Raw genomic sequence first — 23,868 nt, forward strand, 5'->3', positions numbered from 1 at the left:
CTGTGGCCAGTGTGAAGACTCCTGAGGTTCCCAGCTGGGCCCCCGCTCACTGGATTGAGTTCCCTCTGTGTTCTTTGCCTCGCCACTCTTTTGATTGCAGAACTGCAAACAATCTACAGCATGAGCTCAAGCTCTTCAATTTCTCTTCCTCCCTGGCCTCCCCTGAATTCTCCAACTCACATTCTCTTTTGGAATTATCATGGATTTCCATTTGAATCTGTATGGCTCCTGTCTGGGCTGGCCGGGGCTCCCGCGACAGCCCGACCCCTTCCTGCTTTTTCCTGCTGCACGATGCCCCTGAGCTCCCCAACCTACACCCAGGGCTGCACCCCCTCCTGGTGATGCTTTGGTTGGTATTGTCGTTGGTCTGTGGTCCCATCAGTGGCCCTGGTGTAAATCTCAAAATCACCCTTTCTTTCATGGTCCCCATCAAACACTGAGGCTTCTTGGTTCTTTCTCCACAAATTTCTCGGATTGTTATTTCCACCGACTTCCCCTGAGAACATGGCACTGTGCAAGGAGCCTCATGGAAGCCAGCCCCTTCCATCATTCACTCTACAGTGCTATATGCTATACATCCATCATCACAGCAGAACATGACTTTTGCCCAAGTCTCAGGCGGGGCCTTGGGTTCTGCTTGGCTGAAGCTCCCCAGCTCCTCCCAGGGTGCAGGCCTGCCACACCCCATCACCCTGCCTGCCATGGGCACCTGTTGGCCACCAGCTGGTGCCTTTCCTGTGGGGTTAGTGCTTTGTGGACTGCTGGTGTTCTCAACAAAGTAAGGAAATTACAGAAACACGGACCAAGTTTTCTTGAGGTGGAGGAAAGCTGGAGATGGAGTGCCCACTGTGTACCTGACACTTGTTAAGAACACTTGTAACAAGATTCCACTACTTCAGAATTGCTCTGAGTTCCCAGCGTGTGTGAGGCCCAGGCCCAGGCCCAGATGTAGGGGAGCTCACGCAGCTCCACCACCCTGGGGCTTATGGCCAGAGGCACAGCAGAACCTAAACACCCTGTTACAGCTCACTGTTGGTTCACCGCCACAGCTACAGGAGCTGGGATGGGGGTGGGGGGTGCACAGGGGCTGAGTAGATGCTCCCTTCCCATGGGGCCCCCGAGAGAGGATTACCAGTGCCTTCTACAGTGATGCCCCAAGGCCCTGGAGGCTGGGGGATAGCCCAGGTCCTGCGGCTGGGACAGGGCAAGGCCGTGTCCCTTCACTCAACAGAGCTGCCCCCTGACCCCCAAGGATCATGGATTCCCCCCAGATCCCACAAGTGGCACCCCGTGTGCTGGCCTCTTCCTGGCACCGAGCTGCAAGGCCTTTCTGCTTTCTCCTCCAGCCCAGCCAATGGGGGCCGCACCTGCTCAGGCCTTGCCTACGATTTCCAGCTCTGCAACTCCCAGGACTGCCCTGACGCCCTGGCTGACTTCCGTGAGGAGCAGTGCCGGCAATGGGACCTATACTTCGAGCATGGTGACGCCCAGCACCACTGGCTGCCCCACGAGCACCGGGATGGTGAGCCCTAAGGGGAGTGAGCATTCAGTGTACAGGCCAGGGCTCACTGGACCACTGATTCTGCATGGGCATGCCAGCAGAGTCCACCCTGGGCAGGGTGGCTGCCGGCTTGGGGCTCACGGCAGGACTACAATCCCAGAAGAGCCAGGCAACTGCACCTGGCCAAGGATGCAGCGAAGAGGGCGGGGCCCAGCTGGCCCCAGGCTCCTGTGCTCGCCACCCAGTGGGCAAGGCTAGCGTTGCGCATTTACCCTGGCTCAGCCTTGAGGCGGAGGGCAGGGGCGGAGCCTGCCAAGGAATCAGGTTACTTCTGACCTCTCATCTTTCAGTGGGAGCTCTCAGTTCCAAGTGACTTGCACTGGTTTAAGCATCAAAAGGCATTTGTTGGCTCCTAGAACTGAAAAGTCTGGTAGTTTCAAGCATGAGAGTGTTTATATTTCATTTGGGTCCCCCTCCCACTAAATGATGGAGAAACACAGTTTCTGTTCCTTCCAGGCATTGGGCAGAGGAGGGGAGTGGGGACTGGGGCATGCTCTGCTGTCTCCATCACCCCATGTGTGTCACACCGGCTGAGCACCTGTTGCAAAAAGCCCCACGTGTGCATTCAAAGAGGCGGTGCCAGAGCAGACAGATCCCCCTCTCAGAGCGAGGCTTTGGTCTGGCGAAAAATCAAACAGTGACGTGGTGTCGTAGTGACCACGGAGGTAAATGCTGAGAAGGGAAGGTGCCAGAGACCCGAGACTGAAGCAGGGGGCATCTCATTTGGGGTTTCAGAGGTTGACTGAAAAGGGTCTCCAGGTAGAGACCTGGCAAACAGCCATTTTCCCTTCCCCTCGATATGGGGGTCTCTGGGCAGGGCCTCGGGAATCTGAGACCTGGCTGCACCAACAACAGCCTGGCGCAGTTGGGAAAAGCTCTTCCTAAGTCCCACACAACAGGGTCACGAAGGGGGTTGCAGTTATCTGCTCCCTTTCGCTTTCTCTCCCGGCCCAGGGCAGGCATGTAGGGGGCTGGGTGAATCATAAGAAGACCCTCCTGGGTGAGAGTTTCTCCTTGCAGGGTGCTTCCCTTTAGCAAACTTGGGAAGGAAACTGCAAGCAAAGTGAGCGGTGCAGCTGGCCCTCCTCACCAACACCCCACTGCTTCCCTTCCAGCCAAAGAGAGATGCCACCTCTACTGTGAGTCCAAGGAGACTGGGGAGGTGGTGTCCATGAAGCGCATGGTGCATGATGGGACGCGCTGTTCTTACAAGGACGCCTTCAGCCTCTGCGTGCGCGGGGACTGCAGGGTGAGTGCCACGAGGCCAGTGCGGTGCCACAGGAGCAGGGGCAGCCGCAGCTCACGGCCTCCGCTTTTTGGGGCTTTGGGAGGATTCACTGAGGTTGAGCTTGCAAAGTGTTGCAAACAGCATCTAGATCAGGGCAGGCTCTCAGCAAATGTTGGTTCCCACCCCCTGCTCCCTGCTGCCCCGCTCCATGACAAGCGTTCTCAGACTCGAGTCTGAGGAACCACCTGAGGAGCTTGGGGCTCCACCTCAGAGATTCTGCTTACGTAGGTTGAGGCTGTGGCCCAGAGCATGAGTTTTACCAGTTTTACCAGGTGATCTTGATGCACATGGTCCCTGGGGGACCCCTTGTGAAGCACTGCCATGTCCTTGCACTCCTCTGGGCACTGGACAGCTTACCCTCGATCAGGGTGGCCCACCATGGCTCTCGTTGGTTTGGCTCTTTGTAGAAATGCCCTGCTGTGTTTTCTGTTACTTTATTGTCTTTGGCTTCGATCTTAGGCTGTTACAAGAGACAACTGTGGGGCACACTCGGCATAAAATAGTAACATGAGTGCAGAACTGGCCCGTCCCCTAGAAATGCCTGGAAGCCTCTGTGTAGATGAGACTGATTGTAGGTGTCCAAGAGGCTGATTCTCATCTTACCTTCCTGAGAAACGAGCATCCTCAGGATGTCCCTGGCAGAGAGCCTGGCAGAATGCCACAGGGCCCCTGGCGGAGACGGGTGAGGCTGGAAGAGCAGGGAGGTGGGGTGTGGAGCAGCTGGAGGCAAGCTCAGGGGTTCTCTCCAACCACGTGATTTCAGTAGGACTGCAGCCAGCAGGGAGGGCAGGCCATACAGTCTGCTCACACTCCAAACGCTCAGCCAAATACTTAAAGACAGCAGTGTCTCCCCTGTACCTGAGGGGTTCTAATTGATGGAGGTGACCGAATGATGACACAGAGAAGTCAGTGCCATTGAAAGAAGAACTGATTACTTACATTTCCTGAGGGAAGGGTATGGCATGCTGTGCAGGGCCACATGGAGAAGCACCAGATTCAGCTGCGAGGCAGAGGCAGCAGGAGAAAGTCTGGGCCAAAGCTTTTATTGGGGTTTCCATGGGAAAGGCAAGGCAAGCAGAGTAAACAGCTTGGGATTGGCCAGTTTGAATAATTCTGGCAGGAGTGGTCTCTAGATTCCTAGTATCTGACCCTGGGATGATTTAGGGCAGAGACATATTGGCTTAGTGTGTGAGAGTTTGATAAAGCGAGAAATCAGTTGGTTTGTGTATGAAAGGTGTGCTTCCATTGCTGTCCCTAAGAACTGGCTAGCTCTTCTTGACTAGCAAGATTTTTAAGATGTCAAAACATCATAACACAGAGAAAATATTAAAAACTCTGATTAAGAGAGGCCGTAGCATGGGAAACATTTAGTAGTGGAAGTAGCTTTAGATGGCAGCTGTGCGTATGGTACAAACATAACAGGGAAGGAGGAACACTAATTCACCCTCTTGGTTAGTGGGCGTGTCTAGAGCTTCACTCCTGACATTGACAACTGGAGAAGAATAGGGTATTTCATTAATTAATGGTGACTTTGAACAGATAACAGTAGAATGATAGAGTTTTGCATAATTAGAAAATGTTTGCATTTATCTATGGTCACATTGCAAAAGTTAGAAAACAAAGGAGACAGAAAGAACAAAAACACACAAAGGAAATGGGAGTGATAAGATGAAATGTAGGAGTCCCCACAATACATGTGAATGTGACACTCTTAAAAGAATCTAATATCCAAGTGGATGCTGTCAATGAGAGAACATCAAAACACAATGACTCAGGAAGTTTCAAAGAGAAATGATAGCAAAAGACATGTCAGGAGAATAAAGACACACACACACACACACACACACACACCACACACACACAGAGCAGGGAATCAAGAATTAAATGAGGCCATAAAGATTCTGATTCCAATCCCAGTTTGGGGTATTTTCCCCTACATGTCCAACAAGAAATTCTCTGACACCAGCTGGATGTTGTGGACTGAAAAAAACTTGCTGCTGGTCACCAGGAGCAGATGTCGCCATTAATGATTTTGGTGCTTTCTTAGATAGAAGATACAAGAATTTATGGGTTCATAAAATCTTCTCCTGAAAATATCTAACTCTCTGAAGGCCTGTTCTGCCAGTTTTTCCCAGAGCACAAGAGTGCCTCATTCCTGATCTCCACCCTGAACTTTCTGGTGTGTTGAAAGTCAGCGACTGCAGTGGCTAGTGACCTAATCCTTGTAGAAGCAGAAGGCAAGTGCCAATTTTTAGTTGGCAGTGTCCTAAAATTTAACTCAGTTCTGACACTACCTACCCAGAGATAGCATCAGATCCCACAAGTTAAGGCCTCAGTCCTATAAGACGGCCCCCTGCCTTCAGATGCCAATCACAAGTCCAAGTTGTCACCTGTGCTTCTGATTAACAGGCTGTAGATTGGAAGTTCCAACAACCCCTTCCTTGGGTTCAATTAATTTGCTAGAGTGACTCTTAGAACTCAAAAAACAATTACTAGATTACCAGTTTATTATAGAGGGATATAGCTCAGGAACAGGCAGATGGAAGATGCTTAGGGTAAGGTATGTAGGAAGGAATGGCGCTTCCAGGCCCTTCCAGAGCATGCTGCACATGCTGGAACACAAATCTCTATGTGTTCACCAACCCAGAAGCTCTCCAAACCCCACCCTTTTGGGTTGTTATGGAGACTTCATTACAGGCATGACTGACTAAATAATGGGTCACTGACCACCTACTCAACCCCCCCCCCATAAAGACAGCTTTATGGCTCTCACCACAGAAAATTCCAAGGGTTTTAGGAGGTCTAGCCAGAAACTGGATGAAGACCAAATATATATATATATATATCTCATAAATCACAATATCACAACTGCCCTGGCTGGACAGGAGGTTCTCCCCTCCCTCCCTTCCTCTCCCTCCTCCCCTCTTTCTCTTCCCTCCTCCTCAGCATCAGCTTCATCCTTCAGGCAACGTGTGACTGTTTACAAGGACCATATCCTCTCATCTGGGCAACAGCCCTGGCAGGCCTTGCTGCTCTGACTCCATGTCACAAATGTGGAAACAAACTCGAAGTTTCTCTGAGACTGCATTGCCAGGAAGTGGCTCTGTAGCCCCTTCATAGTCTAGAGACCCTGCCCTCAAAGGTCTTTGTAAGACAAAAGTCAGAAATCAAAGAGCAAAACTAACAGAATATTGTGAAGCAATAAAAAAAAATTTTTTAAGTGTGTATTTTAAAAAAGCAAAAATAAAATACGAAAAAGATGTATCAAAAAAAAATAAATAAACCAAAGAGCAAAGGGAAAGGAAGCAGTCTCACAAGAGGCGGTGATAGGAGGATCCTGAGGGGTGAATTGGCTCTGGGCTTCCTGGCAGCCAGGGCAAAGAGGGAAACCTGTGGTGCTATGGTGCACTCAGATCAGACGGCGAGCAGACCAGCTAGGAGGAGAGGTTGTCTTCCCTGCTGAGTGTGGTCATGGATATGAAAGTGGCCTCAGGCAGTGTGTTCAAACCCAGGGTCTGCTCCCCGCAGAGCTCTGGGGCCCTGGGAATGGTGTGCTATCAGCAGGGCTATCGAGAGTAACAGAACCGGAATTTGTTACTGCCTCTGCCAGGTGGCCCTGGGCAAGGAACGTCCCTGCTCTGTGTGGAACAATTTTCAATACTAGAGTGGACAGTGTTGAGAGGATTGGTTGAGAGAATGAAGGCAAAAGTGTTCCTACCAACTCTTGTCACCTCCTTCCCAGACACCCCGAGACAGACTGAAGAGGACATTGTTCCTGGGGGCAGTGTGAGGGAGGGACATCTTGGCCTAAGCTTTGGGTGCGAGCCATGGAGGGACCGCCTCTGGGGCTGTGCTGCGTGGACAGCTGGGAGAAGGGGCAGAGGCCATGTCTGATATGTCCATTAGGACACCAGCGTGCTGTGGCAGGGCAGCTTCAGGACCAGGCCCTGTTCAGGCTGTACAGAGCCCTCCACAGGTCACACTGTCCAGACAAGTGGATGAGTGAGGGGGAAAGGCTGGTCCTTGGGTGGGCACACAGGGTCTGTCTTGCTCCAAAGCCCCCTCTCCTTCCCCTGCATCAGGAACTGCTAAGAAGGGGTGCCCTGACCTGGGCTGTGGAGGGAACAGGTAGGGAGAGGGAGTCTTGAGTGTACACTGCACCTCCCCACCCCTCTGCAGAAGGTGGGCTGCGACGGGGTGATCGGCTCCAGCAAGCAGGAGGACAAGTGTGGTGTGTGTGGAGGGGACAATTCCCACTGCAAGGTGGTCAAGGGCACATTCACACGCTCGCCCAAGAAGCTCGGTGAGTGCGCCCCTCCCTCCCCCTGCCCAGGGCACCCAGGCCTGAATGTCTACAGCACCTGGCCGGGTGGCTCTGACCGGGTTCTCAGATGTTTGCGGGAGAGGGGGTGTAAGTCTGGGAGGGTGAGGTGGAGAGAGAATCAGGTCGGGGCAGCTGCGCCAGGCCCCAGGGTGGGCAGGGACAGGGATAATGCCAGGGTATATGTGCACAGGGTGGGTCTTAGAAGTCTTTACTTGAGGGCACCCTCCCCAGCCCTCCAAGGCTTTCCGGTCGCCAGCTGGCCTCCCTTGCTCGCTACCCCCAGCCACCTGTCAGCAGGACTTTGATGGGCTGTCAGTGCAGCCTGTGGCCTAGGGACATGTAAGCCTGTCCCCACAGGGCCACAGGATGGGGATGGGGAACTTGGGGTCCCTGGCCAAGGTGGGCTCTGGGAAAACAGACCGCTTGGTGAGCCTCCTTCCACAGTGGTACCTCCGTCTGGCTTCGGTGCTCTGGGTGGGCTTGCAGCAGCTGACTGCTCTACCTCTGTCCCAAATGGTGAGAAGCCACTTTGGTTCACCTCTTTTGGAAGAAGGCCATGGGACAAACCTGCCAGACTCCACTCAGAGCTGGTGCCAGGGTGCCAGGAGCTGACCTTCTGCATCGCCCCACGTGAGCAGGCTGTCTTCAGTTTGCGGATTAAGCCGCCGAGGTCCAGGGAGGGCAAGCAGCTTGCTGAAGGCCTCCCTGCTGGATGTGGCATCTTAGCTCCGTGCCCAGGTGTGACTCCAGGCACGCTCACGAGGACGCCCACTAAGTTTTCAATGGAGGAGGCTGAAGGAGCCCCTGGATTTGAAGATGAGCAAAGGGCTGTGGCTGGCTGGGATGTGCTAGCTTTCCCGTGGACCCCTCTCTGGGTGGGCAGTCAGAGCCCATAAAACATTGGGGGCTCTGGAACCACCCTCGAGGGCAAGGCCCTCCTGGCATTGTCTGCATTCGACGGCCTCTCCCTTCTCATTTGGCTTTGTCTCCCCACATCCCAACAAAGGTTACATCAAGATGTTTGAGATCCCGGCAGGAGCCAGACACCTGCTTATCCAGGAGGCAGACACCACCAGCCACCACCTGGGTGAGTGTCGGAGCCCAGGCAGTGCGGTGAATCTGCAGCCTGACTCTTCCAGGGATCAGGGGCCCAGCTGAGAGGCGTGGCTGCAGCCCCATCTCCCCTGTCCCTGGTCTGGCCCACCTGGTGGACGTCTTCTGGAATCATTTCCCAATGGAGAGGCCAGGGGTTGGGATCAGAGGGCTTCCCTGGCAGCAGCTGTGGAGAGACATGTGTTTAAAACATGCCACACCTCCCCACCCTAAGTCCATCTTGAGGCCAAGGGGGAAGCCCCCTGTCCACTGGAAGGCAGGCAAGGTCCTTAAGCAGCGGCTGCTGAGGCCAGCTGGTAGATGGGCTTCTATGACGTATTTGCATTTTTTCATTTAATTTCATTTTAAATTCAAGTGATTCTTTTGGAATAGGGATTCCTGGCATCTGTTGAAAATTTGGATGTTCTAACAACTCTGAGTGCCCCCTTCTCACATGGCAGCTCCCTGTGGGGCTGTGCTCCTCCAGGCTGCCTAGGGCTCCTCAAAGGGGCTTCACCCATCCATGCCCCCCACCAAGATGTAAGGCCGAAGGAGGAAGTGAAGTAGGAAGTAGGTCACTGAGGGGACCCCATACAAGTCTCTTCCTCCAATTTGGGCCCCGACCTTCCTCCCTGTGCCCTGGAGGCCAGACTGGGTCAGGGGCTCCATGACTGCCTCCATCTGGCCCCCGCCACTGACGCGAGACAGACAACCACTCTTTTTAATATGAATTTTTCTTTCTTCCTTATTTTAAGAGGAGACTTTATGTTGCTATCCCAAAATGCAAAGCCAGTGGCACTTCCCTTAAGTAGAAGGCAAATATGAAAGTTGATCCCTGAAAAAAAAGACACTTCTATCTAAACACTGTTTCCTGCTCTCCCTGCACAAGAGGAGGGAGGGTTAGTGAAAAGCTGAGGACCTCCTGGCGCCCGCTGAGGCTCTCAGGGGATTCCAGGAGACTTGTGAAGGGAATGATTTCCTAACTCTGTGATCCCATGATTTTTGTGCCCAGTCTGTGACACCACCTAAAATCTTCCAGCAGACCCCCAGCAGACACCTTCCGCTGTGGGAAGCGTGGGGCTTCCTGACCAGTGGATTCTTGGCTCCTAGACATTCTTTGTGGATGCCTAGTGGCCTGAGTGGTCCCCGGGCCAGGTCAGGCCTCTTTGGGTTGTAGGGAACTGGTGGGGACCCAGGCTGAGCCACAGTTACCAGCAGGGTGGGGAGACATATGGAACGTATGCTCACCCCAGGAAAGGAAGCCCTCACCCAGCCCTGTGCCCTGGTGTCCAGCAGATGCCCCTCACCCGGGGGGCTGGGGCAGGGAGGGCAGTGGCTCTGAGAGCCCACTGAGTGTTCCAAGTAGACAGCAAGTAGGTGGCCTTGATGCCTGCCGAGTCCCTTGCCATGCAGCATCTCCTTCAGGGCCTGAGGGACAGATCCAGGAAAGGGCCCTGGGCCTGGCAGAAGGGCAGGGTTAGAGGGAAACTTAGTTTTGGCTGAGAGACAAAGGGCAAGTCAGGTTCCCAAGGTGATTTGGGCTGTCAGTGGGACTGACGGGCCCCTGGCAGAAGACAGCTGGGAGACGAGGGGCTCTGCTCCCTGTAACTCCCCCAACCTGTTCAAACCAGCATACCCTGCCAGCCTTCCCGCAGTTCTGCCCCTGGGTGACACTGGCTGTCTTCTGCCGTTCTCAGCCGTCAAGAACCTGGAAACAGGCAAGTTCATTTTAAATGAAGAGAATGACGTGGATCCCAACTCCAAATCCTTCATTGCCATGGGTGTGGAGTGGGAGTACCGGGATGAGGATGGCCGGGAGACGCTGCAGACCATGGGCCCCCTCCACGGGACCATCACTGTGCTGGTAAGTCGAGGCAGGGGCCAGGCCCACTGCGTCCTGGCTGCCCAGACAGGGGGCAAGTAGCTGCTAGGGAAGGGATGGAGGGGTGCCTGGGAACCCTGAGCCTCCCTGCATACTTCGGACCATGCTCTGAACGGCCTCTCTGGCCTGACTTTTGGACCAAGGGTCTCTATCTCTGTGTCAGAGCAAGGAACAGACATGGAGCCACCAGTTGGGCTCTGGGCCCTGTATCGACCCCTGGGTGACTAAAGACAAAATCCCCTGCAAGCGATTAGGTTTCCCCCTCTGGGTGACATTCATGACCACTTTTCATCATGCTTATTCATGTCTACCACTGTATCCAAACCCAGCCACTCTCTGGGGGTGACCAATGAGGCTCAGGAAATTGGACTGCTAGACCCAGGTCACACTAGACTTTGTCCCTGAACAGGACTGGACCCCAGGTCTCCTGAGTCCAGGACCACAGGCTGCTCCTGGTGATGGGAGTACAGAGGGGGCTTGATTTCCTGATTCACTTATTAAAAATTAACTTTAATTGCATACATAATACATTTTATCAGTAAAAAAAGTTAAAACACTACAGGTAAGGCTCAGATGACTTTTGCCCCTCCGTTAAGGTGAGCACACCATGGTTGGGTTCAGGCACCCGGACCCAGCGCCCCACACCAGAGTGCGCAGCTGTGGGGATGGGGTGTTTCATGTGCACCGTGCTCTGCTCTGCTCACCTCGGCTGCATGTACTCTGCATCCCCAGAAACGCCTTTGGTGCCCTGCCTTTGTCAGTGCATATACAGTCAGGCTTCAGTATCTGCCATTTCTGTATTGGTAAATTCACCTACTGAAAGTATGTCTAATCCCAAAATCAATACAGGCATACCTCAGGAGATACTGCAGGATCGGTTCCAGACCACCGCAGTAAAGTGAATATGGCAATAACGCAAGTCACGTGAACGTTTTGGTTTCCCAGTGTGTGTGATAGCCTTAGGTCTAAGGAAAACAATGTACATACCTTGATTAAAAATACAAAGCAAAAAATCAGTTACAACAATAACATCAAAGATCACTGATCAGAGATCACCATAATAAAAGTAATAATAATGAAAAAGTTTGAAATATTGTGGGAATTACCAAAATGTGACCCAAAGACACAAAGTGAGTAAATCCTGTTGACAAATGGCACCAATAGACTTGCTGGATGTGGGGCTGCCACAAAAGTTTAATCTGTAAATAAACGGGGCTTCCCTGGTGGCGCAGTGGTTGAGAGTCCGCCTGCCGATGCAGGGGACACAGGTTCGTGCCCCGGTTCGGGAAGATCCCACATGCCGCGGAGTGGCTGGGCCTGTGAGTCATGGCTGCTGAGCCTGCGCGTCCGGAGCCTGTGCTCCGCAATGAGAGAGGCCACAACAGTGAGAGGCCCGCATACCGCAAAAAAGAAAAGAAACCCAAAAAAACGTAATATCTGCGAAGCGCAGTAAAACAAAGCGCCGTAAAGCAAGGTCTGCCTGTACTTGCAGTGGAGCAGGGGAAAATGTGAGGAGGCGGAAACAGGCAAGGCTCTGCTTCTTGTTTCAGCTGCTACTGCAAACAAGCGTCTTTTTCACACTCTATTTACTGCCATGTTGTCCGCATTTTTGTGCTTTTGGGGGATGATTTCATTGTTTAAAATGGCCCCAAGCATGGGTCTGGTGTTCCTCTGATCAGGAAGCTGCAGGTTTACCCTAAGGAGAGAGCGCATGTGTTAGATGAGCTGCGTCCAGGCACAAGTAACCAGGTGCTGGCCGTGAGTTCAGTGTTAATGAATCAATGGCATGTACTAATTAAGGTGTCTTTAAACAGAAACGCACATAGAATAAGCTTATGCATTGACTGTTAATGAAACTGTCACGACCAGAGGTTCGCAGGCCCTGATGCCATGTTCCCCTGCGAGCAGCGGTTCAGTACTGGCAGATTCGGTGTTTGCTGGGACTTTCTAGAACCTGAGTACCGTGACTAATGAGACTTGGCCGCGCATGTTTCTCGGGCTGACTTTCCTAACCTGGTCGCCGAGGGAGGGTGGTGGTGGGCAGACACATTCACGTCCGTCTCCGGGGCAGGTCATCCCGCAGGGGGACGCCCGCATCTCGCTGACCTACAAATACATGATCCATGAGGACTCGCTCAATGTGGACGGCAACAATGTCCTGGAGGACAATTCCGTGGGCTACGAGTGGGCCCTGAAGAAGTGGTCTCCCTGCTCCAAGCCCTGCGGTGGAGGTGAGGGGCCTTCTCAGAGTTGGGGCCCCAGAGGAGGTTGGGGCCGAGCGGGAGGGGTCTCCTGGATGAGGAGCTTCCTAAGTCCATGGTCCCTGCTGACCGCCTGGCATGAGGGATGTGCCAGGTATGAGAACACTAGACCCAAACCAGTGACCTTTGCCTGGGTGACAAGGGCCTAGCCCCACTAGGGAGGTGCCAGAGGGTGGGCAGGAAGAGCAGGTGCTCAGGGCAGCCAGGGGGCATGTGTGGGGCTTGGATGACACCAGCACCCACCTGCATGGTGTGAGAGGGAGGTTCGGCCTGGCGGGAGGTTGCTGTGAGGGTGTGGCTTGGATGGATTACTGTGACACCACGAGGCAGGTCACAGGAAAGGCTCAGGCCATGCTGGAGACCAATGAAGAGGCCCTCTCTACAGAGATCCCTCCTAAGATCCCTCCTTTCCAAATGCAGAAAGGCCTTGCCTCCCTGGGGCAGGGCTGGGTGCAGAGAGGTCCCACCTGCTTTGGACCTCAAAGAGTCCACAGTTGGGTGGGACATAACAGACAGACAGGAAGTTCTGATCTGCTCAGTGTAGTCACTGCTCCTATGGGGCTGGAGGAGATAAAAGGCAGGAGAAGAGAGCTCAGCCTGCAGGAGCAGGTGGCCAGGACAGAACTCCTTCAGGTGCCATGAAGTGTCCCACACCTAGACAAGAGAGGGAGTTTGCCCAGTGGGCGGGGCACCCACTGCCAGGCCCAGGCAGATGGAGGGCTCATCTTCCAGTGCTCCTGCCTGGGCGGATGGCACCCCAGGCTTCCACTGAGCCTCCCGGCCCCCTGGATTTTATCAGCACATCCTGTTGAGTCTCCCTCCTGTGTATCTCTTGGACGCATCTGCTGTTACCATCTTCCCAGTCCTGGCACCATCCTCGCTACCCAGCTGGCCCCGTGTGTCCACTCTTGCCCTCAGAGTGACCTATTAAAGGGGCAGATCAGACCATACCCCTTTCTGTGATCACAGTTTTCAGCAGCTCCTTCTGCTCTTGGGGTAAAAAACAAAATTCTCCTCATGGCCTCCAAGGTACAAGCAACTTGCTGACTTCTCCCACTGCCGTTGGCACCCCCAACCCTTGCTCACTCAGCCCTGTCCACACGGGCCTTAAGTGCTTTTCCTGGACACGCCGTGCTCCTGCCTCAGGGCCTCTGCATAGGCCATCTCCTCCCCGGGGAGCCCCTTCCACCGCTTTCCCACTAAATCAGCACACCTCCATCCTCTGTTTCCTGGGACACACCCAGATGCCCAGGCTAGATCAGGCTGCCCAGTCATATTCTTTCATGTCTAACCCACTAGGCTGAGGTTTTGAGACTTGGCACTGTTGACATTCTGGAGTCTATAATTTTCCATTGTGGGGGGTAGTCCCGTGCATTGTAGGATGCTGAGCAACATCCCCAGCCTCTACCTGTTAGATGTCGGTGGCCTCTCCTCCCCCAGTTGTGACAACTAAGTGTCCCAGACATTGCCAGTTGTCCCTGGGGCAAAATCTCCACCAGCTGAGAACTGCTACACTAGACTGGCTGGAGGAGCCTTGCAGGCTGTATTCCATGTTTAGCCACGTCCTCAGAGCACATTAATTCAAGGTGGAGTAAATGACTAAACAACGGGAGAGGAAATAGAACCTTCCCTCCTGCCCCAGGAAGCCAGCCAAAGGGCAGGAGAGAAGGAGGCTACTCTCCCTGGCCTGTCACCCTCACTTGGCCTGGGGTGCTGGGTAGACATTAGCAGGGCGGGGAGAACGGGGCTAAGTGACCTGAGGAGCCACCCCTCCACGCCTGCTGGAGGGCCCATACTGTCCCACTGAGCCCCCTCGAGCTCTCGTCTTCAGGGTCCCAGTTCACCAAGTATGGCTGCCGCCGGAGGCTGGACCACAAGATGGTGCACCGAGGCTTCTGCGACTCCGTCTCGAAGCCTAAAGCCATCCGCCGGGCTTGCAACCCACAGGAGTGCTCCCAGCCCGTGTGAGTGCCAGGACTCCCCGGCCCCCAGCCCTACTAGAGGAGGGGAGGGAGAGCCCTGGGGCTCCTGCGGAGGGTGGTGCAGGATCGGGTTCCCTGGATGCTCTGAGCCTCACGTGCCCTGAGACGTTTGACAGATTCTTCCTCACTCACCACGTTCTATGGAGTCTAAGATGTTGCAGGCTGTGCAGTGCCCCCCTGCTTCAGACCTGCTAGACGGAAACAATAATGTGCATCTTAGAAATGACAACAAGTGGTAATGCTCAGATGGGGAAACTGAGGCTCCGAGGGTGCAGGGCTTGCTTCTGGTCCGGTGGTAGATGTTTCCCAAGCAGCTCATTCCAGAGGCTGAGGCCTTGTAATGGCCACAGCCATGACCCTTTGGCTCCGGGGTTTGACAGGGCTGCATTTCTGGGCCCAGGTTCCTTTTTCAGGACCCTGAGTGGGGAAGATGGTGGGTAAAAGGCAGGTGGGGGCCGTTCGGGGACAGGTGCTGAGTGTGTCCATGCTGCTGCCCGGAAGGGTTGGTGATGTCAGCAGAAGCTGAGGCCAGAGGGCAGAGCCAGGAGCCTAAGAGGAGACAGAGGCCGGCTCTCCATGGCCACATCCCAATCAGGATCTCCCAGCCGTGGGCATGCTTGGGGTTCATCGTCTGCAGGTCCTCAGGCAGGGGCCCAGCTAGCCTCCAGGGCACCTTCCTGACAATAGGTAAAGATGCGCCTGGAGGAGCAGGCTGCCTTGCTTCTGTCCACCAGGGCCTCAGCCAGGGTGATTCTCCAGGGGCTGACCGTGTGCTGCTCTGCCCTGACAGGTGGGTCACGGGCGAGTGGGAGGCATGCAGTCAGAGCTGTGGGCGGACGGGCATGCAGGTTCGCTCCGTGCGCTGCGTTCAGCCCCTGCACAACAACACCACCCGCTCCGTGCACACCAAGCACTGCAATGACGCCCGACCCGAGGGCCGCCGGGCCTGCAACCGTGAGCTCTGTCCCGGTCGGTGGCGGGCCGGACCCTGGTCCCAGGTAAGCAGTGCCCCGGCCCTGTGTCCTCAGCCCCCAAACCAAGCTTGGGTGGGACTGAAGTGGCCAGGGCGTTGCACCTGGGCCTGGATGCAGTTCTTGCCCTGGGCCATGTCCCGTAAGTCTCAGGGCACCCGTGGTTCCACATGGCTATGGGAAACTCAGTGGAATGTGTATCTTTACTCTGCAGGGTAGAGGCTCCCATGCTCCTGGGGACAGGACCCCCAGGAGACTGGGGACAGCCTGGGCTCCAGGAAACAAAGGGAAGCCTGGGCTTTTGTCTCTGGGGGCCAGAGGTGTGGCTAGAAGGCTGGTCAGACTTGCAGGAGGAAACACGGGCAAGGGAGGGCTTAGACTTGGACTGGAAAGGATAGTCTCGGGCTGCAGGAGCCGTTCTGGGGTCAGGGCTGAGCTGATGTGAGCACTAACATCCAGCCCCCGGGCCTGGTGGGTCAGGAGTTGCCAGGACCAACCTTGGGCTCAAAGATTTGCTCAGAAGTTGCTGTAGTCATGGTTATGCTTTATTACAATGAAAGCACACAGCGTAGAATCAGCACAGGGAAAAAGTGTTCGGTGAAGTCTGGAGGAAACCAGGCACAAACATCTAGGTGCCCAGGATGTTCACTGGGGATCAGTCACATAGGCATCAGGTGCCTGCGTGACTGACATCAGTTACTGAAGCCCCAGACCCCAGAGCGAAAGCGGATGCTCACCGTAAATCATCTTGTTGGTGTAAACCAACCGAACAAATTGGTGCAGCCTGATCGGAGGCCACAGGCACGCAAAAACGCTCTTACCAGACAGACCATTCCATGAACTTGGTTCCCAGGAGTTGCCCAAGGGCCAGCCCTGAAAATAGGCCTTTCTTGGGACTGGGCAGGTTTGAGCAACCCCATCTGCTGAGTCAACCCTTTGTCACACACAAGGCGAACACTTGAGAATCATCCTTTAGCAGGGCTGGGTTGAGTTGTGAGCAGAGCCACGAGTCTGGGCATGACTGCTCATTCGGGTCCCTCCCAATGTGGTGAGGCCAAGGGGGCCCGAGACTGGAGGGGACAGTGAGGGTGCTGGTGGTGTAGAACCTTGTGTCCAGAGGGAGGGAGGGTCCTCTGCCGAAGCCTCCTGGACCCAGGCAGAGCTTTCCCAGTGGCCCCCAGTGCATAGCAGTTCTTCTGGGCCTTGGGCCTCCTCTAGCCAGAGGAGGGAGGTGCTCGCTGAGAAGCCAGAAGTGCCAGGCCCTATCTGGCCCTGCATATTTGTTCTCTCTAACTCACTCTAGAGCCCAGGAGATTGAAGCAGCTGCCCGGAGCTAGGGCTAGGCAGGGCAGGCCTCTAGCTCACCCTCTACCCTTTGTGCCTCCCCACCTTCCGCGTATTGTGGGGTCACCCGCCTGGGGAGCCCTTTCAGACCCAGCCTAGCATGGGAAGCGGGCCCTGACTGGTAACGCTCTGCCTGCAGTGTTCGGTAACCTGTGGCAACGGCACCCAGGAACGGCCGGTGCTCTGCCGAACCATGGACGACAGCTTCGGTGTCTGCCGGGAGGAGCGGCCTGAGACGGCCAGGATCTGCAGGCTTGGCCCCTGTCCCCGTAAGCCTTCTGCATGCAGCAAGCCCAGGGGAGGGCGGCGGTCCAGGCAAATGCGGCTCTTCCCACAACTGGTCGAACTCAGCATCTGTGAACTTGAAGGAGAAGCTAAGCCCGCCCAGGCCTAGGCTGGGACCTTTCTCTGGCAGGAAATGGAAGGAACTGGCATTTGCCATGCTCATCTCCAGGCCAGGCCCTAGTGAAGGATGGCGTGGACTCAGTCCATCCCTGCCTTCCTGACACTCCCTTTTGGTCTGGGAGACAGAAACCGGATTCACAGTGACTGCACATCGGGGCTCAGCCCATGCCCATGCGAGTAGGGGGTGCCTGTATGAGTAGGGGGCGCCTGTCACCCTGCAAGGAGAGCAACCAGAATGCTGGCTGCGTGTAGATGCCTGGCCAAGTGCTGGACACACATCAGCTCTTTCGGTCCCCACAACCGTTGAAGACGTAGATCCAGTCATGAGTCCCTTCTGCGGAGCAGGGAGCTCGGGGGGTCAGGTGTGCCTCCCCCAGCTGAGGAGAGGGTAGATCCAGGATTCACTTGTTCCCTGCACTTCCAGAGCCAGCACTCAGGGCACTGCTCAGCCCAGAGCAGGGCACGGTGGGGACTTGGAGGACAGTACAGAGATAAGGAGGCGCTGGTACGGCCTGCGTGTGGGGATAGTAGCTGAAGCTACTCTGCGTAGCTGAGACCCGGATGCTTGGTGTGGGAGAGGCAGGACTGGGCCTGGACAGGGTGCTTGGGGCCCATCTGTGCCGAGGGAGGCCTTGCAGGCCACACTGGGGAGTTGGGGCCCTCCTGTCACCCCCTCCCTGGGATGCCAGAATCCAGGGGGCCCTTCTGCCTGGGGTAGGTGGGTTGGGTGCCCAGACCTGGTGCCCCAGCAGCCAAGACTCCTTTCTTTTCCCTCTAGGAAACGTCTCCGATCCCTCCAAGAAGAGCTACGTAGTTCAATGGCTGTCCCGACCAGACCCCAACTCACCAGTCCAGAAGACCTCGTCAAGTAACCGGCCCATTTATAACTCTGTCTCTGCCCTCCAGTGCATGCCCTGCGCCTTGTGGAGCTTGCCGTGGGCTCCCCTCCTCTCTTTCTATGGAAAACTGCCCTGACTCTTCCTGAGCGCTCTCTTGGTTGAATCTGTTTTCTCCGGGCCTCTGTGCTCGGCTGTCCCCTTTGGAGCCGCCTGGCCGGGAGGGCCAGTCTCGCAGCGGCACGGCCCGGGGCACCGGCCTCTTGTGGGGGTGCCAGGACCTCGCGGTGATGGCTTTTAAAGGGGCAAAGATCTGTCGCGGTGCTGGAGGGGCCAGAGGCCAAAGTTTGAATGTGACCACTTGGTGACCGCCTTGCGGGGCCACATCCCTCCAGGCTGGAGCTGCGGGTCGGAAATCGAGGCGGAGCCCGCCCATCCTCTTTCAAACGCCGCTTACCAGCGAGGCAAGGCCAGAGGGGTCTCACGGGTGTGCAGTTTTGTTTCGCCATCCTGGGCGCCCGGCCCGTTTCCAGCAGTGTGTCGGCGGCTCCCTGGCCACCTCTGCTGTTGCTGCTGCTGCTGACCCTGTGCTGTGTGTCCTCCTGACTCGTGTGACTGTGGCCTGCTTCCTGTGGCCTTTGTGTCCAGCTCACACAACCCTTGGCCCCCGTACCCTGTCCCCTTGGGGGTTCAGGTCAAGCAGAGGAGGCAGGGGACGTGTCCCCGCAGTGGGACATCAGGACACACCACCACTTGCATTTTCTGTCCATTCGCTCCAATGGCCTTTCTCATCGTGCACACACGACCCTGTGCACGGGCGTGAGAGAGTGAGAGTGAAAGGCTGTCTCACGTGGATGTGGCCACCTACCCATGTGAACAACTACAGAATTACCTCAATTTTTATCGCTTTTTTGCTTAGATAAAACTATGTAGAAGATGCCTTAAAGTTGAAAGGTAACAGAATTGGCTGCTAGCAACCCAGGCAGGAGGCAGGCAGTGCAATCTAGAGGGAGGTGCCCCGCTCATCCACCTTTGGTCAAGGGTAAGGCTTCCCAGTCCAGTCTGTACAGGGCCCCAGGCACGGGCTCACCTCTGTGGAAAGGAGACCCGCTCCATGGCCTGAGCGGCCCTTCGGCACTGACTGTTGTTGGAGCCCCGGGCACTCTGCTGCCGGCGCTGCCTTACACCAGAGGGCGACTGGCCTGGCCCTGGGCGTGACCAGTGTAGCACTCCCGCCGGTCACCCCTCACTCTCCCCAGCCCCGTCCCCTGTTCATAGCATCCCCGCTGGACAGCTCCCAGCCCTCCCCTGGCACTAGTTACTGTTATGTAAATACTCGGTGTAACCCATACTAATTCTCATGACTGTTAACTTCCAACTTTGACTTAGGCAATGCGAGTGACATGAGTGACTCTGGGAAGGTGCAATACGGAATATGCACTTTGGTTTATCAGGGATATTTTATTAGTGTTTTGTATGTATTCAATGACGTATTATATAGGTTCCATTGTCGTTGCTTTTCTGGTTTTTTTATGAGACAACGTTAGTGTGTGCCAAAGTGACTGTGAAAATGACCTTTTACTCTTACTAACAGTGGAAAGACTTCCTGTCATGCATCCCACAAATAAACTCAATAAAAGTTCAGTGAAACTGGGTGCTTGGGTCTGGCACGCTGCTGCCTCCTTCTCTTCATCTCTGTGACCAACGGTGCTGCAGGGCTGCAGGTGCCGTTCTGGTCCATTACTTCCTTGGTTTCTGATTCCAGTGACTTTTCTGTCCCCCTTACCCTGCCCAACGTAGATCCTGAGGGCCCCTCCCCCACTGAGGCATGTGCCCCCTCCTCAGGCGTTTTTCAAAATGTGACAGCAGCTCGTGCAGACACCCCACCGGCATTCTGAGTTTTGAATCCTTAGTGCTAAAGGAGCACCTTGCAGGAACACCTTGGCTGTCTCCTTGTGGATAAGTTCTCACGGTTGGGAAAAGGGCCCCATGTGAGCTTCTCCCCATCTTTGGGATCCCAGCCCATGGAGTGGGAAGATGGGGTTAGTAGCTGAGACAGTGTCCAGGTCACCATGCCCTGAGCCACCATCAGGCCACTACCCTGGCTCCGGGCACAGCTGTCAGCCTTGGGTTACCTGTTCAGGGAGGGAACAGGTCTGTCTTAGGAGAGTCTTAGGAGAGTCTGGGTTGGGAGAAGGGCAAGGCAGCCGAAGGTCTGAGCGCCTGGCCTGTGACATTTACACACGGGTGTGCTCAGCTGTGCCTGCCTTGTCTCCCAAGGCCTACCCTCAGGAGCCACAGGGCCTGTGTGTCCACTCCCCTTGCTGACAAGAACCACACAGCAGGTCAGGGTCCAACCAGGGACCTCCTAATCTGGGGCCTGGGCCATGTCCTGCCAGGGGGCATCTCTCCCTCCCTTTCCCATGAAGGGATCCTGTTCCAGGGAGGAGGGAGGCCATGAGAAAGGACGACCACCCAGCGCCATGGAGATGGGCATCAGGACACAGGGCCGGGTTCCAGATGCCAGCCTTCGGGTGGGGTCACAGTAGCTGTGGCTGGGGTCAGCCTGCCCAGAGCTCTGATCATTGAAAGACTCCCAACTCAAGAGACGGGAAACCAAGACAACTGTGTCTGATGAACTGCGTCCACTAAGTCTCCTTGCCCAAACAGATCAGGAGAAATACCTGCTGAGGGAACCTTGCCTAGAGCTGCGGGCAGGCCACCAACAGGGCTGCTCCGATAAAACTTTGATTACAAAACCAGGTGGAGGGACCGACTTGGCCCACAAGAGTGGTTGGCAGACCCTTACCCTAGACTGATATGACACCCGCTTCTCGGATCCCAGCCTGGTAAAAGACAAGTGAGGGAGATGCTTGTTATTTGTGTGAAGGAAGAGGCACAAGTGACAGGAGAGGGTGTCTGTGTGGCAGGGGTGACCCCAGTCCCAGCAGCACGGCTAGGCCTGGCTGCATCCTTGTTGAGGCCTATGCCTCTGGCCTCCCCGCCCCAGCTGATGGCCAAAGCCTGGGGGAGATGCTGCACCTAGTATTACCAAAGCCCCCTTGTATCTCCTTGAGGGCTGTCATGGTGGTTTCCACACGCTTACCCCAGTGACTGCCAGGGAGCGGGGAGGGACCAGGAGGGGAGAAGGGAGCAGGGGCTCTGAGCATGACCCGCCCAGCTTCAAACAGGACTGTTCTGGTTTCATCTGTCTCAGATATTGGATATCTGTGTAAAATTTTATCCAAGGTTTTAAAACCCTGAAAGCCACATCTCAGCATCTTTTAGTCTGATTTCTGGAATCGACCCTCAGCACAAGGCCATCTGCCTTTCCCCTCCACATGTGGGCCTATTTCTCCATCTCAAGGTTAGGAAGACCAGGGCTTTTCCTAAACAGCCTATCTGTCCTTATCTCTTCATACCCTGGGTCCTGCACCTTGTCGTGTTTCCTCCTTATTTTGGCCACTTAGAAGCTCAGAGTCCAGGTTGGGTCCCTCTCTAATGATACGTGCCTCTGTGTATTCTTCTTCCCTGTAGCACTGACATTCTAAAATCCATGATTTCCTTGTTTTGGACTTGCTCAATTATTCACATTGGTCTTTTTCACCTTTATGCATTCTTCAATTCACTGTTCTAGGCTCTGGTATAAAGGTGCATCCAGATACAGCTCGGGGCTCTGCCTTTTAGAGCTTCAAGATAATGAAAAAGTCAGGCATTAGTTACCTTATCCAACAACTAAATGTGGACTTGGTAGCTGGGATGGAATGCTGGGAAAGGGAGACCCATGGCACCATAAGACCACATACTGGGGGATTTAAACTGCAAGGGAAGTCAAGGGATGCTTGCCTGAGGAAGATGTGTTTCAGCTGAGCCTCGGGGATAAGTGGAAGAGGGGAGGCACAGTATGTGCAAAGGCCCTGTGGCCACAGAGAGCACACTGCAGAGCAAGGCAATCAAGGCCTGAATGAGACTGGAGAGGTGAAAGGGACGGGTCCTCGCCCTGAAAACAATGGAGGAGCAATACAAGGGCTTCAGTCTGGACAGTGACAAGGTCACATCTCCGGCTGAAGAACATCATTCTGCTTGCAGCAGGATAGCTAGATAAGAAGGAGGAAGAATGGAGACAGGCAGGCAGAAAGGAAGCTCTTACCATGTTGCAGCCAAGAGGCAAGGTAGCTTGGCACTGTGGAGGCAGGAGAGAGGGGAGCGTGGACACATCTGAGAGCATCAGGGGAAATACTGACAGACCTGGAGATGACCGCACAGGGGATGCCCGGGGTCTGGCTTGTGCACATGAAGGGCCATTCTCTGAGATGGGTGGTGCCAGTGAAGGCCATGGGCTTGGGCCAGACATGTGGAATCCACTTTTGGGACCACAGGAGTTGAGGGGTATCTAGTAGCCTGTTGTGTCCAAGTGTTTGAAGCTCCAGGAGTTTGAGGTTGGTGTCCAACTAAGTAGGTTGCCAGCCTGTAAGGGAAAATTATAAGCTGGAGCAATGGCCATGCAGAGGGCAGATGTCAGAACCACGGGCCCTGAATGGGAGAGGGCCTGCCTGTCTGTTATTGTGAGAACTTTCAGTGAGCTAGCATAGCTTCACATGCAGATGTAGAACGTGCCCTGTGTTAATGCACAGAGTAACCATGTCAGATGTGGTCCCCATCAGTGGCTGCCCCTTCCCTCCCTCCTTCCTTCCCACCTCCCCTCTTTCCTTCCTTTAAATAGGAGATGAGTTCACCTGGGAGACTGAGGGGAAAGGAGGGCACAGCAGAGGTTTATGTGGGAAAAGTTTGAAATGCCCATTATGAAGAATAGAGACTAACTGAGCAGGGCACAGAGTTGGAGGGTTGGGCCCATTGAAGTCAGTGATCAGGAATTTATAATGGACCAAATATCCCCTGTTATACTGTTAAATGACTTATTCTTTTATGTTGAATGAATTTTTGTAAATCATCTCAATTTTTGTGTTGTGTGTGAAATTAGGTGTTAAGGGAAAGGGAAGGGGGTAAAAATTCAGGAAGAAGACAGAGAGTGAGAACGAGAGGAGTTGGATGGGTCATATTAATACAGCTGCAGCCAGGGTTGGAGCCAGGCCAGGGAGAAGACGGCCATGAGGAAAGAGGGAAAGAGAGAGACAACTATGGCCTCTGCAGAGAGTCAGGGCTCTCCATACAAGACAGATGTGGATGACCAGATCTTGGGTGGGAAAGAGAGGGGAGGATGTGCTGGGCAGAAGAATTAGTCTATGTGAAGGCATCAAGCTCTGGAGCACTTTGGAAAATGGCCAGAAGCTCAATGTGGCAGGGCCATGTGGTGGATGGAGCAGTGGCAGGACATAAGGCTCTCAAGTAAGTTGAGGCAAGTGGAAGAAATCCCAGATAAGTCTGCATGATTTTTAATTTCTATTTAGTCCCTTTTCAGAAACAAAGATCATCTGGAGAGTCTGGGTGAGGATGGGAACAAAATGTGGAGGAGTATGGTGAGGCCACCGCCAAGGCTCTGGGATGCGCGCTTTTGGGTGTTAGGAATTGGTTCTTTTAGGTTTAATTTTGTTATAGTTACTGCTTAGAGATTACTGTAGAGTCAAACTGTGCCAAAGAATGTCATTGGGGTTACCACTGGGCTATCAAACGTGAACATCTGATAAAGTCCCATTCTTTAAGATGAGCTTGGAATCACTCCCTGAGAATAGACAGGCCTCATTTCTGTCTCAGACTTTGAGAGATACTGAAAAATTTGCACTCAGTCAGGGCCTGCTTGGAGGAGGGGAGCATTGCTCACAGCTTGTGTGGCAGCACTCAAGGGTGGGGTCCCCGGATCCACCCTGCCCAAAGGCTGCCCGATATCAAAACCACACAGGCTTTCTGTGGGAGCTCGCTTGCCTCTGTGCTGTCTCTGGGCTCTTTCAAATGCCTCCTCCAGAA

At 54.5% G+C, this 23,868-nt stretch overlaps 1 protein-coding gene across 1 annotated transcript in view; it reads left to right on the forward strand.

Annotated features, from left to right (window-relative positions):
• Window positions 1-23,868, forward strand: part of ADAMTS2 (ADAM metallopeptidase with thrombospondin type 1 motif 2) — a 247,397-nt gene that overhangs the window by 220,701 nt on the left and 2,828 nt on the right. Inside the window, exons 12-21 of the mRNA XM_060144439.1 lie at window positions 1,347-1,522; window positions 2,677-2,810; window positions 7,029-7,152; window positions 8,180-8,260; window positions 9,963-10,129; window positions 12,219-12,378; window positions 14,240-14,372; window positions 15,181-15,388; window positions 16,845-16,974; window positions 17,889-17,978. Coding sequence (XP_060000422.1) covers window positions 1,347-1,522; window positions 2,677-2,810; window positions 7,029-7,152; window positions 8,180-8,260; window positions 9,963-10,129; window positions 12,219-12,378; window positions 14,240-14,372; window positions 15,181-15,388; window positions 16,845-16,974; window positions 17,889-17,978 — 1,403 coding nt within the window. The remainder of the gene's footprint in view (window positions 1-1,346; window positions 1,523-2,676; window positions 2,811-7,028; window positions 7,153-8,179; window positions 8,261-9,962; window positions 10,130-12,218; window positions 12,379-14,239; window positions 14,373-15,180; window positions 15,389-16,844; window positions 16,975-17,888; window positions 17,979-23,868) is intronic.

This window comes from Lagenorhynchus albirostris, chromosome 3 (genome assembly GCF_949774975.1).
Source record: "Lagenorhynchus albirostris chromosome 3, mLagAlb1.1, whole genome shotgun sequence".
Classification (NCBI taxonomy): domain Eukaryota; kingdom Metazoa; phylum Chordata; class Mammalia; order Artiodactyla; family Delphinidae; genus Lagenorhynchus; species Lagenorhynchus albirostris.